Raw genomic sequence first — 14,677 nt, 5'->3', positions numbered from 1 at the left:
TTTATTTGTAGTTGAGGGTGCTGTCATTTTGAATATTGTGACTGCCAATAGGAAAGGAGATGTGTTTGGAAAATTTTGCAGAAGGGGAATTTTGAGTAAACTGGCTTTACACGTGGAGGGAGATGCTTGGGTTTTGCGTAGTGGAATTGGAACAGTGCTGTTACCTGTGTGGGTTTATATTAATTTTAGAGAAATCCCTGGTGAAAACGCACCGCATCAGGTCACAATAAGTTGACAGATTTGGGTTTGTTATGTTTTTTTAAATAAGCCACGTCCGATGAGGTGCCTATCTCCAATCAGTTTTTGCCACGTCATCTTAGAAAAATATCTGTCTCCCCTCTAACGTTTCACTTTTAGCAAAATATTTCTTTTTTTTTTTTTATTTTTTTCAAAAAAATTAAAACCTTCAACAATGAATGTGTGAATATCGATTTTCATTTTCAAAATCTATCATTATTGTAAAAGGAAAATTCAAGTTATAACTGTTGGCAAATTAATTCATAAGAATTTTATTATATGCTTATATTATTAAGAAAATCCTGATTGAATTTAGCTTTATGAATCAATTGATATTGACTTAATATAGAAATTCACCTTAGTTTGTTAAATTATAGAAAATTTTAAAAAATTATAGTAAATTAAAATTTTTAACAGGTAGATAGTGTATGAAATTAATAATTTTGTTATTAATAAAATTTCAATTATTTTCTTGAAAATAGTGTATAATTCTGTTTATACAAGAATTTAAACTTAACAAACTAGCATATAATAAAAATGAAACCAATATNAAGTATTATATATATATATATATATTTTTAACCCAACTTTTCAAATGTGGATATAGTAGGTAAATGTCATGTATCCTCTAATTACTGCGTTTAATTTAAGAGATTATATTTGATGCGGGATAGTAAATCATTTTATTATTCTCTTAAATTAATTAAATTTATTGTTAATTTATTTGATGCAGGATAGTAAATCAAATAAATTTAAAATTTGAGAGACTAAACAATAAATTCAAAAAGTTAAATTTTTAATTTTGATTTTTTAAGAATAATATTTATTTTACTATTCTTCCTAATTTATCTTAAATTTTTAATTTTCATTCTCCATATTCGTCTTAGGCTACCCATTTTTTTAATATTTATAATTGTTTAATTGTCACATATTTGTTTTCATTGTTATTTGTCATTGAGCATCAAATTGGAAGCTCCTTGTTGTGTGTCTTCCTTTTTCATATAAAATCTACCCCTTCACCTTTCCTTGCAGAAATCAATAAAGGATTCCTCTCGTTCCTCCTGCAACAACATTTAACTAACCCAGTAACCGCTCCGTTTCTAAAAAAAATGGCAGTTCAACGGCTCCTTTTACGAAATATACCTCTCAAAACTCTCTGGCCCCACAAATTTCTTCCTCTCTCTTCCCTTCCCAATCAAAATCATTACCATAATTTTGATGTCAGAACTCTTCAAACCCCATCAAATGGGGCACCGTATTCTTTCATGGTGGAGAAGATTCTGTTTAGTTTAAAGCAAGGTAATATGAATTCTTTGCGTAATTACCGATTTCGATTAAACCCATTAATTGTAGCTGAGGTTCTTTCGCATTGCCGTGATAATTTGCAGTTGGGTCAAAGATTTGTTGATTTTCTTGTAGTTAACTGCTCAAATTTTAAGCATTCTTCCATGTCCTTAAGTGCAATGATTCATGTTCTTGTGAAATGTAGAAGGTTATCTGATGCGCAGGCTCTGATTCTTAGGATGGTTAGGAAGAGTGGGGTTTCGCGTGTTGAAATCGTGGAGTCTTTAGTTTCGACACGTGGGAATTTTGGGTCGAATTACTCAGTTTTTGATTTGTTAATTAGGACTTATGTGCAAGCTAGGAAGTTAAGAGAAGGATCCGAGGTGTTTAGGATTTTGAGAAGAAAAGGTTTTTGTATTTCTATTAATGCTTGTAATAGTCTTCTTGGTGGGTTAGTGAAGATTGGATGGGTTGCTCTGGCTTGGGACGTGTATAGGGAAGTTGTTAGAGCTGGGGTTGAAGTAAATGCTTATACATTAAATATTATGGTTAATGCTTTGTGTAAAGATAGCAAGATCAGTAGTGTTAAGTCGTTCTTATCAGAAATGGAAGAGAAGGGGGTTCATGCTGATATTGTGACATACAATACAATAATTAATGCATATTGCCATGAAGGGCATGTGGAAGAAGCTTTTAAGTTGATGAACTCAATGTCAGATAAAGGGTTGAAGCCGGGTCTTTTTACTTATAATGCAATCGTATATGGGTTGTGTAAGAGAGGAAATTTTGAAAAAGCAAAGGAAGCTTTGGATGAGATGTTGCAGATAGGGTTGAGTCCTGATACTGCTACTTATAACACATTGCTTGTTGAGAGTTGTAGAAAAAATAATATATCAGAAGTCGAAGTTATTTTCAGTGAAATGTTGCATCGAGGTTTTGTTCCTGATTTGATTAGCTTTAGTTCTCTTATTGGGGTGTTTTCCAGAAATGGACATCTTGATCAGGCTTTAATGTATTTTAATAATATGAAGAGAGCTGGCTTGGTTCCAGATAATGTGATTTATACTATTCTTATAGATGGGTATTGCAGGAATGGCATCATGTCAGAGGCCTTAAAGATGAGGAATGAAATGCTAGAGCAGGGATGTAGTATGGATGTTGTTACTTACAATGCCATTTTGAATGGGCTGTGCAGGGAGAAGATGCTCACCGAAGCAGACAATCTATTGCATGAGATGGCAGAAAGGGGTGTCTTTCCTGATTTTTACACTTTCACAACACTCATTCATGGACATTGTAAGGATGGAAATATGAAGAAGGCGCTAAGTTTGTTTGATGAAATGACTCAAAGGAATATTAAGCCTGACATTGTGACATACAACACCTTAATTGATGGGTTTTGCAAGGTAGGTGAAATGGAGAAAGCCAAGCAGCTCTGGGTTGGCATGATATCTAGAAAGATTCTTCCTAATCACATTTCTTATGGAACTCTGATAAATGGGTTTTGCAGCATAGGTCATGTTTCAGAAGCATTCAGAGTGTGGGATGAAATGGTTGGGAATGATATTAAGCCCACTCTTGTTACTTGTAACAGTATCATCAAGGGCTATTGTCGATCAGGTGATGCATCAAGGGCTGACGAGTTTTTATCCAAGATGACATCAGAAGGAATTATTCCTGATAGCATCTCATATAATACTCTTATCAATGGATTTGTCAAAGAAGAGAATATGGACAAAGCTTTTGTTTGGATTAACAAGATGGAGAATCAAGGGCTTTTGCCTGATGTTATTACATACAATGTGATCTTGAATGGGTTTTGTAGACAGGGTAGAATGCAAGAAGCTGAAATGGTATTAAGGAAGATGATTGAGAAAGGCATAGATCCTGATAGGTCTACATATACATCACTCATAAATGGACATGTCACCCAGGACAACTTAAAGGCGGCATTTCAGTTTCATGATGAAATGGTGCAACGGGGGTTTGTGCCTGATGATCAGTTTTAATCATTCTTGGTTGAAATATCTGATGAACTTTGTTAATTTTGTTCTGTGCCAAATATATACTGAAGGTTAGTTTTCCTGTCTTCATACATAATTCTTTATAGTTTGCAATAGAGTTCCATGATTGATGATTTTAATCTCTATGGTCTAAGCATTAGTCAGGAATGGTCAAGGATACAGTGAAGCAGATATCTGAATTTGTCACTCTAGAGTTGATGTTCATTATATTCAGGTGAGAATTTCAGATAGTGAAGTCAATGCATTTAGTCAGCTCACAGGAGACATCAGACAAGGGATGTGAGCCAGTCTGTTTCCATGCCTTTGATTCTTTTTCATTTTTTGTTCAACAATATATTAACCATTCACTCTAAAAGAAAGAGTTCATCTCATCGTCATACATATTTCTATAAATACTCAACATCTTTTGGGATAATATCACCCAGAAAAATTTTTATATATGGTACATTTGAAGTTTGCAGAAATCAGTTTGCCCTTCAAATTTTTTAGCTGAAAGATATTGAAACTCATTAATGTTAGGTGAACAAATGCAAGGAGAAGAGGGAACAGGGTAGAGTTCTAATATGTTGCAGCATGTATGGTTTGGCAAATGCTGGAAGGCAGATGAGAGAGACAAGATAGAGCTCTAAGGAGTTGCAGCATGTGTGTCTTTTAAATGGTGAAAGGCAATACAATAAATCTTTTGTTGAACTTTTTCAAGGCATGATTGACAAATTGACAAGCCAACAATTAGATTTCTTGTGTTTCAGAGCATGGGTAACCGACATGTAAACTAGTTAATAATGATTTATTGGATTGGATGTGATTGACTGACTGAAGGGGGCATATCTCTAATGGAGTTCTGTAGTACAGATGATAAATACACTAATTTCTATCCAAATGGTGAGGGGGTTGTATGAATCCAGTGGAGTAAATCTGAGATCAAAAAGGAAGAAGGCAAGTTTTCCTAAACAAAGCTCAGAAGATTGTTGGAACCTCTGGTTACTTCTGCAGTCCCTTCCAAAGTGGTAGGAGGTTACGTTTAAAGATGGGCTGATAAAAAGCAGATGATGTAGCCAGGAGATCTAAAATGGGAAGATCTCCTTTTTCCAAAATGACGTTAGTTTAGAAAGTCATGTGGTTGATTTTGCTTCTTATTGTGGCTGCTGGTCTGTTGTGTTCTTTGTATTTCTTTGTTGGCAGCTTCTTTCTTTTATTTGATCTGCTGGTACTGTTGTTAGTGGAGGTTTCTATGCTTTTCCTTTTCTGTTGTCTTCTTTGTTCCGTTCTTGTTCTCTGATGTCAATTAGCGGCCCCTTGGTATGCTGTTGTAGCAGGTTGCCCTGCTTTTCATTAATCCGAAAAGGGGAAGAAACAATTTTACATGGTAACCTCTGGGTTGGCTCTGTAATTTACCTTGTATCATTTGGGATCCCACAGCCCTGACTTCTTCAGTCAAAAAGGAGTTCTCGTTTCAGCATTACAAATTAACTTACACGGGAGAAGATGGGAATTTTGGAGTTGTACTAATTAACAATAAATAAATAGTAGCTTTCTAAGAGATGTGAATGCCATCTTTGGCCATTTTTTCTCCCCTTTTCATTATGAGTTAGCTCAGCCTTTTTTATTTTTTTTATTTTAAAATATCTTGCCTTACATATTATATGTTGACTTATAGTTTTTGTTTTCTTAATTCAATATTTTAAATATTGGTCACTCTCTTTTCTTTTTTTTTCACTCATCAAATTTATACATTTAGTATGGGAGTTATTTATAAAGCTCTAATATTTCGTTTTCATATTTTAAATATTGGTTTTATCTTCAACAAATTATTTGATTTATTTTCTTTATTTTGTTGGTCAAATGTTGGGTTTGCATTACACCTTAAAGTAGAAATTAAAGTGATTGCAAATGAATATAACACAAGAAATAGATCATCAAGAAAGTGTTGTTGTTCATTGTTACACTAAAACATTGAGTTCATGTTTTGATATCACAAAATTTTATTGGATAGAACAGTAAGACAAATTTTGTTTTTAAATTGAGTTCATAAAGTTTTCAATTGTCTTAGTTTGTGAGTCATTTTTAAAAACAATTTTTTTTTTCAAAATTTGAAATTAAATAAGGTAGTTTAAGAGAGAGGTTTTTAGATTTTCCTAAATAATTAAAGTGTAGAATTACATTATTTAATTTACTTTGCCTTTTACTAAAATTGGACTAAGTTAATTTAGTATTAATAAGGACACAATATTATAATTCACAATATGATCTAATAAAATAAGCTAGACTCCAATATTAAATGTGGTCTTATTGATATAAACCTCCATAAAAAACTCTAAATCATATGATAGGAGGAACTAAAAATCCACTATATAAAAGTAAAGTTAAATCTTTTTTCCTATTTAGAAAATATTAAGAATTTCACACATTAAAGAGTTGTAGATTAAGGAGAAAGATTTTATAGCTAACGCATTAAATCTTAGCAGTTGGTATTATTTCTGTTGTTAAATCATTAATCATTCTAAGTTAAGTATAAATTAATTATACATCATCGTCAATTTCCAGTATATAGACATTACTTAGATATTAATTTTTTGTAAAATGACAATCACGATTACAACATGAGGCACCTTGGAGTCAGGCATATATCTCTGAGTCATGGCATGGAGGGTTTTTAATTAAGTAAATGAGTGGATAAGTTTTGGTTTGAGATGGCATGTATATATATTGGCAGCTGCACATTTCTTTTGTCAAAATGACATCAATTAATCCCTTCTCCCCTTTGGCGTACACTACTACTCTATGAGACTTTTCTGCCCCATCTTTTTCCAACCTTACATTTGCAACTTGCTTTATATGACCATTTCAAGCTGTTATGTTAAAGAAATCATGTAAAGTTCATCACTAGTTGCCTTCACAAATTCAAACAGAGGAGAATTTAACGAATATGATAAGAACATCATTGCCAGATTAAAGAAAATAATTGCAAAGTGGATAAAGATATGTAATGATGATGGAGAAGATGGTGGAGCTTTAGGGTAAAGTCAAATATTCATTGCCTTTTCAATGACAATTTACAGTATATACATAGACTAATTAGAAGAGATCAAATTTGTGGGCGTGAAATTGTAAACAGTTTGCAGGATGCTTGACCTTTATTTATTTGTTGTTGTTTTTGTATTCCACTTAAACAAGCAATGATCAGGGATTAATGTTAAAGGACTATTCCAACTTTGCTTTTGTTTGTATTCATTCTTAATTATGACATCTCTCACTTACGTCTGAAACAAATAAAACATTAAGCAAAATTCAAAGGAACCCATCTGTTGTGATTAATGTTGCTAGCAGAAGAATAATACTATTTTGTATAATATAAACTACTATAAATAAATAAATACAACAATATATTCTGAAAAAGCTTCACGTGTTATTCGTGCATATTGTTTTCCCCACTTAAAGACTTCAGGAAATCCCCAACTGTTGATACTCGTGATTTCTTTATTAAGATGTCAAATGCCATTTTTGTTCTCTCATAGCGTAAAATTGACTTTTGGACGATTTTTCAAACATAACTTGGTTTCATCCCAAATTTGCATAAACTCATGATCACATCCCAATCAAAACTTGATAATTATGGGTGAAAATCAGGATGAAATGTCAACTTATACATCGATTATTGTATAATAATTATTTATTTCTATAAGTTAACTACCCACTAAATTTTCATCGATTGGGCAACTACTGCCCTTTCTTTTTATTAAAAGCTGTTTGAATTTGTCACATGCATGCGTAAAAGTACAAGAAAGATGAGGCCATATTGATTAATTATACTATGTTTCATGTCACTACAATCAGAATTCAGCAGTACAGCCTTAATCATATTTTGGAAATTTGATATTTTTGGAACCCTAAACTTGGTCTACTCAAACTTCGAGAGTTCAAGAAATAATTGGTTCCTCCTTGTTGTTATTTAATTAAGTGAGAGAGAGAGAATTGTTTTATTATTTATGTGTGTGATTGGTGTGTTTGAATTCCCCTTTCTCAAATTTTTTTTTTAAAAAATCAATATCATAAAGCTACAGTAACATAAGCTACCTACACAAATATATTGTAACTTCAATTTTTTTATTATGTTAATATTTTGTTGTTTTATGATGAATGAAAATGCATGTACAATAATTACGAATATAGATTAAAATCAGTGTAAAATAAAATAATGTTAATTAACATAAAAGGTTCTCGAGATTCGCTATCTTTCCAACCAATATAAGACTTTATGTTAACATATAACTAATTTGGTATGCATTGGACAATCAAAGCCCTTGCCTGCTTTTGAGGAGCAAATTGGAAAGCGATACAATAAAATTTTTCTAACACGAGGTCTACGTACTTGCTTTCCATGCAAACTCAGGGTCAACTTGGAAATTGCTTAAGCAATTCTCCATATCTCGTCAATTGGAAAGGAAGGTTGAATTCAAAAGATTTTACCACCGACAGGGTTTGATAAAAATGTCAGCTCCACACTCCATGAAAATCAGCGATAGCTATAGTTTAACTCCAAATGCAATTACTCCCCGTATTATATATATATTAGTATTTGACAGATTTTGAGTAAATCTTTCAACCTATTCTGGGAATCTCTCGACCCTTAGAACTTAATATTAACGAGAGCTCAAGTTTGGGTTATTTCCCAACAAAAATTTATGAATTATCGGCATGTAATTATAGCCACGATTTAATGATCCGATCGACATGTGAATTTAATAAATTCAAACCGAAAAACCAGATTAAAGGTCGCAGCTTCACAGAATCAAAGTGTATATTCTTTTCAAGTCAAAACATTGGGTAATAGTCAACATTCATAAATATAGTACAAGATTTACAGTATGGTCAGTAAACAAAACATACGAATCTTAGTCGAACGGACTTTAAGCATTGCTAAAGAGTAAAGACGATCATTGATTCTCAGCTACCCACAGGCGCCCTCCATCTCAACCATTCGTACGTTGGAGGAAGGCCGACGTGTCTGAATTTGAAGGGAAAAAAAAAAGTGCATTTGCTGCTTATTTATTAGTTTGGTTGAGTCTAATTAATCTGCCCTTTTTGGGTATGCATTGCATGAGAGTTCTATGGAAGCTTTTTTCCAGCAAGAACAGTCAACGAATCACAAGGACATGTGACCCTCACTGCATGGTCCTCCTTCATTTATAGAAATGTAAGGAGTGGAGGCCTCCATCAAGCCAATTATTCTAAACATAAATTAACTATATGATTTGAATTTTTTTTTTCTTTTTTTGCCAGAGTTCGCTCCATATATTGATCACTAACTGATAGATTATGATAATTGCAAGAGATTATTTAAATAACTAATAAAATATATTTAAAATGTAATATCGGCAATATCTATATATATCTTAAAATGATTTCCTGAAAAGAATTATTGACAAAATATTTGCAAATATCAAAGACTATAACTCGAGAGCATGGCAAAGTGATTTTGAGTTAAAGATATCAATTAAAATGTCATTAAGTTAATTAATTAGGGTTGGAACGAGCAAAATGATTTGCACTACTCCCTGCCTAAAGGCAAGAAGGAGTTGACCAAAGATGATTTTGAAGTATATAATTGTGCTTTCACCTGCTTTATATAGTAATAAATATAATATACGCTGAACCCTCCTGATAGATAGAGGAGATCATTTGAACTTTATATTACTTTATTATAATCAATTGATACTGCAAAATGAAATTATGAGCTATTTATTTTTATACACTAACAGGGAAATATTTAATTTAAAGTTAAATGCTTATTTTAAAATATAATTTTTTTTGGTCAAGTTTTCCTTTCAAGATCCAACTTAAGATTTTATTCAAAATAGGATACAACATTTTCGTTTTTATCCATTTAAGAAAAATTGATGACAAAAATTAGTAAATTACTATTAATAGAATTAAGGGTTTCAAATCTATATTTGTTAAGGATTACCTTCATATAGAAACTATTCATTGTTTTTGTTTTTTGTCATTTATTTTCTTCAAATAAATAAAATTCAAAAAGTTACAACTTAATTTAAACAAAATAATAGGTTGGATTTTAATATAAAAAATTTGATAAATGTCAAATTCTAAAAACAAGCATTTAGCCTTAATTTAATTATAAACTTTACAATATTTTTACCATATTAGTATCATTGTTGAAATCATATCTAATTTTTAGTTTTGATGAAAGGGGAGGATTCAAGAAAGGGAAATACATGCGTATTATATATATCTACCATGCATGGGGCCAAAGGTTTTGGCGTTTATATATTGTTGTTTTTATAACAAATATATATATATATATATAAGTTTACTAATAAACTTTAAGTTTACAAATGGTAAACAAAGATCGAGTTTGCGGCAAAGGTAAATTGAGGTGAGTTTTGGATTAGTTGAAATAAGGAAGTGTAATAAATTTTTAAGGAGACGCACACCCACTTGATTTTGAGAGAGGGCGAGAGAAAGAGTTTTCAAAGCCGGCATTGCTGACCACCGACCCCATCGAACTCTACAAGAGAACAAACATGGACTTTATCCAAGTCAATCCCTTCCCCTTCTCTCGGATATAAATATAAGCCTTCCTCTTGTTTGTTTTCTCTTATGTATGCAACCAACGCCAACTGTAGAATCTTTGCCTTTCCCTTTGTTGTTAGATCATCTCTCTCTCTGATCCTATGGGCAATTCAATATCTCCATGTTTCCATCCTAATTCAAGGTCTTTGGTGAAGCTAATCTTCTGGGAAGGAAACACAAGAATCCTAACGGGAAAGCACATCGCCGGCGAGGTCATGTTTGAGTTCCCGGACAGGATGGTTTGCCATGCAGACTCTTTCTTCATTGGTCACCCCATCCCAGCTTTAGGCATAGACGACGAGCTCATGCCGGGTCAAACCTACTTTGTTCTTCCACTCGATCGCTTTGCTTGCAATGTCTTGTCGGCCTCTTCTCTCGCTGCCTTAAACTCCAGCCCTAAACCTTCTCCAATCAACTTTGGCGACTGCCCTTTTGAGTATATCAAAGGGTCCAATGGTAGGGTTTTGATCAAGGTGGTGCCTGAGTTTATAACAAGGTTGATTAATAGAAGTAGAGAAGAAGAAATTGGGAGTCCTGGTAATAGTTTTCTTTGCAGCACGCCGGAGTTGAAGAAGCATTACGAGATGCTTGTTGGGTCTAAAGAACAAGTTTGGTCGCCTAAACTTGAGACCATCTCGGAGTATAAAATCAGGTTTTCACCCTGCAGGTTCATAGGGTTGGAGTGGAAACAAAAGGAGAAGCAATAGTGATTTAATTCCTAATTAATCATTGCCTATAGGTAAAGATGTTTCCATTGAAGGTGGAAGGAAAAAGACATTGATATAATTTTTACTTTAAGGTAGTAATGGTTTCCACTTGTTGTACAAACATGATCATAGCATTAATTTGTTGAGTGATTCGTGCCCTTTAACTGTTAATTCAAAGAAATGTTGAATATAGCTAGAGATTGTTCTAAATTTGTGGTCAACGATCAAAAATATCGATCTTAATTTTGCTTATAGTTTCATTCAATTCTTGAATTTTTCATCAATCTCCATGTAAATTTCCACTTTAATTGGTATAGATTCAGATATAGGGATGGAATTGGGCAAAAAATAATGGATTGACCAGAAGCCAGACGGAAGTTATCTTGCTGCCCTTTTTAGTTATCTGGGTTTCCTACATAGCAAGCCTTGTTGTGCCTATTCATATAATAGCGAGAGGAAACCTAAATCTATATTACAATGTATATGACAAATTACAATTTTTTTGCCCAAACTAAAGCAAATGAAACTTCTGACTGTAAATTTATGATCAGTTTGTCATAAAGTGGACAAAATTGTTGTTTGTGTTTATTAGACATATGTGGATTAATGTTAATACTAAGAAGCAAAGAGGAACTAGCTCGGCAGTATAGAGATATATATATATATATATATATTATAAGCCAACTATATGTGAGATAACACTTTATGCATTGAAAATTATTATCTTCTTGATATTGCCCTGATACTGCATTATAATAACGAAATCCAAACAAAACATAAGGAAATTATCTTGCTGCATCAATTTGAGTACTTCCATGCTCATGGAAGTTGTTGAAGTACAAGTGGGGAACAAGAGTCTATAATATTTTTGATTAGCCAACCAAGTAATTAAGCATGCGGAAGATCTGTTTAATGTGCGTACGTGTTGTCATCCTCTCTTATCTATTAAGCAATTCTATAAATCGGTTGTTATACCAATAAAATTTTCAAAAAGAAATAGTTCAAACTGATGATCGTGAGAGCCCCATAGGATGCTTCCAATACCACAGAAAATCCAGGATTGATGTAGATGTCGGGAGGATGTATATATACGATGCAGTTGTTGGCTTCGTCGCTGACTTTTTTTGTTTGAAAGGCAATTGTATCGATAAGAATGGGAGGTGTAGGATTGCTACCCTATCAGGTTCCAAAGCTGGAGCCCTGTCCAAAAAATGCAGCATAGCAGACTAGCACATGACAAACACAGGCAATCTGTATGCAATTCACTAACAATCTATCAAACTGCCCAATACCAGCTTACCATGTTTAAAGGTCGGCAACATGAGCTAAACTGTCTCACAACAGAGCTAAACTTAGCGCTATACCTATACACGTATCAATGTACAAAAGGAGGCTACAAAAAACTGCCTCAGCTGTGCTAATTAAATTCACCTGTTTGCATTAATCCAAAGTTACTTTATCAGTAAATGAGAGGGGTGGTGGACTCCATCTTTAGCCAATTGATGAGCCATCATATTGGCTTCTATATGTATAGGTGATATTTCCCAGTAGCAGATCAGAGTTTTTGCACCTCTCAATTCTCTCTGGAAATCTTCAATTACAACCATTGTTTACCCAATCCACTCACCTAGGTTTTTTAAATGCATGTTTCCATAAATTAAACAATCAACCAAACCGACTTTGAAAGTTAAAAGTCTAAACCTTAGTTGATTGATTGTGTGATTTATGGAAAGTCCTGACACTTTTTGTGCATATAACTGATACAAGCCGACACTTCCGACACGAGTGTTGAGACAGTTTTGTACGTCTCCCACAAACCCTTGTTTCTTACTTGAAAACACTCCTAAATACAATGTGTTGACACTTTGAAGGTTTAACTGGGAGAGACAAATCCAAGCCACACAATCACAATATGTACCTCTTCAACTTGACTTCATTTCCTCGAGCCAAAATCTTTGTCCCAAAATTTCTTTAATTCCTTTTTCCTACCAAGCACGTGCACCTCCCAATGGGTCACTAAAGTTTCCTTCAGAAACACCATATTGAGCATAGAACCAAACTTATTACCTTGCCCTTGCCTTGTAACACCCAAAATATGCGATCGTTCTACATTTACATTAATTTACTACCCCTCAGCTAAACTAAACTTGAGAACTATATTTTGATGTTCATTGGAAAAAACTTGATGAATTAATTATCGTTTTTTTTAACTTACAATTAAGTGTCTATTCTTTCAAGGCGTAATAATAACACATAGTGAAAACTCAATCCACAATAACTTAAAACAAATTCAAGGATTACCGATTCATAGTTTCATAACAAATTACTGTTCCCAATTAGACATGTTAAAAGGTTATCCGAGTCAAAACTATTAGAAGTAACCCCTCTTTGTTGATCCATCCAACTTGCTCTTCACCTCTATTCCCAACCAAAAATATATCATCTACGAACACTTGTTCTTGGTGGAAGGCCAAGGCTGAGCTAGACTTAAAAATAAGATTTCCTACATCTTTTCCGTCGCATTTCTTGATGAAAATAAGCTAAATATTTGATATTGCTGGTTTGTTCCAAGAGTAAGAAATCGAAAAGGTTTGGACATTGCAGGTCCGTCTGACAGACGATTCTGCCAGCCAACAAAGCAAAAAACCCAATTGAACAATAGCGAAGGCCCATAGAATATCTTCTTCCCGGCCCTGTCCCAAATGGAAGATGCTCATACTTATGACGAAAAAGAAGGGAAACATTCTTTCATAATCAATTAAACAACATGTACAGTTGGAGACCCATTCTTCCAAATTCCAAATAGCAATTGGTATTAAGGTTCATAAAAAGATAAAAAGCAAGGAAGGCTTGACCGTGTTTCATACGTGGGAACATATACAGGACAGGATCCTATCACATTTTTACAGCCGGGTGATTTAGTACTAGTAGTAGATAAGGCTAAGAAGACTTAGAGGGTCCAAACTCAGCAAAAAGTGTTCTACTTTTTCAGTTTAAGTCACCCAGACCCTGAATCCTTAGGCTGGGGAGAGGAGCTAGGGGGGCCGATTTGTTTCCTCCAAAGCTTTGCCAATCACCATCACCTGCAAAAGGCAAGCAAAAAGCAAATTGTAGCAATAGATACATGATTCTGGGGACAGCAGCCTATTCACTTAGGGGGGGGACCATTCTATTCTATATTATACAAACACAAAAAGCCCAAAAATATTTTGTCACCTTTTTCCCTTATTTTTGGCCCAAACTTGTTAACCTAGGGCCCAAACTTGTTTCATTTGTTACACTCAACACAAGAGGTGGACAAGAGTTTAAAAACATGTTTATGTTGTCCTCTTTCTCTTTGAAGGTAAATACAAAATTCTCCAAACACATGTGCTGGATGGGATAATATTATTAGTCTGTCCCACCTGATTTGATAATAAAATTTATTAGTGGAAGTTGAATTTACTCTGTTGCATGTGAACCATAGTTCCTACAATATAACTGCTTAGGATGACCTTAAATTTAGCCCAAAATTTTCTTCTGCAGCCCAAGTGGGTAGGTCATGTGGCCCTATAAAGAAGCAGAGACCTATGTAAAGTGACTTCACCTTTGTTCTAGGCTTTCCCTAATACTCACTGAAACACTGCCAGTTCCATAAACTCAGATGTCTCTTCAGTAACTTCCGACAAAGCTTATCACACGTGGCAAAATACCCATTTTGTTCCTTTGATTTTAGAAAGAAGAAATATAAAAATGGGAAAACTCCCCAAAAAATAATTAAAAATGAAGAATTGTGGAGTTTAAGGAGAATGTGGGTTTAGGATAAGTGGGGAGAGAGAGAGAGAGAGAGAAAGA

The 14,677-nt window shown here is 33.7% G+C and overlaps 2 protein-coding genes across 3 annotated transcripts; both read left to right on the top strand.

The window, feature by feature from the left end:
• LOC18589996 (pentatricopeptide repeat-containing protein At5g01110) lies at window positions 1,204–4,915 on the top strand. 2 transcript variants are annotated; one of them, XM_007015237.2, is made up of 3 exons: window positions 1,204–3,595; window positions 3,686–3,759; window positions 4,065–4,915. In XM_007015237.2, exon 1 carries the CDS (start codon window positions 1,347–1,349, stop codon window positions 3,528–3,530), a length of 2,184 nt encoding a protein of 727 aa, XP_007015299.2. In that variant the 5' UTR covers window positions 1,204–1,346; the 3' UTR covers window positions 3,531–3,595; window positions 3,686–3,759; window positions 4,065–4,915. The 2 variants fall into 2 exon arrangements, with proteins under 2 accessions (XP_007015299.2, XP_017983955.1); XM_018128466.1 differs by having other exon boundaries at window positions 1,204–3,759.
• On the top strand, window positions 10,147–11,103 carry LOC18589995. The gene has a single exon (XM_007015235.2). The coding sequence runs from the start codon at window positions 10,238–10,240 to the stop codon at window positions 10,841–10,843; it is 606 nt and encodes a 201-aa protein (XP_007015297.1). The 5' UTR covers window positions 10,147–10,237; the 3' UTR covers window positions 10,844–11,103.

Source organism: Theobroma cacao, chromosome 9 (assembly GCF_000208745.1).
Source record: "Theobroma cacao cultivar B97-61/B2 chromosome 9, Criollo_cocoa_genome_V2, whole genome shotgun sequence".
Classification (NCBI taxonomy): domain Eukaryota; kingdom Viridiplantae; phylum Streptophyta; class Magnoliopsida; order Malvales; family Malvaceae; genus Theobroma; species Theobroma cacao.
This window is presented reverse-complemented; position numbering and strand designations above follow the sequence as displayed.

Bases quoted from the DNA above. Each gene is read 5' to 3' on its own strand.
- LOC18589996 (XM_007015237.2), top strand. From the start codon at position 1,347: ATGGCAGTTCAACGGCTCCTTTTACGAAATATACCTCTCAAAACTCTC.
- LOC18589995 (XM_007015235.2), top strand. From the start codon at position 10,238: ATGGGCAATTCAATATCTCCATGTTTCCATCCTAATTCAAGGTCTTTG.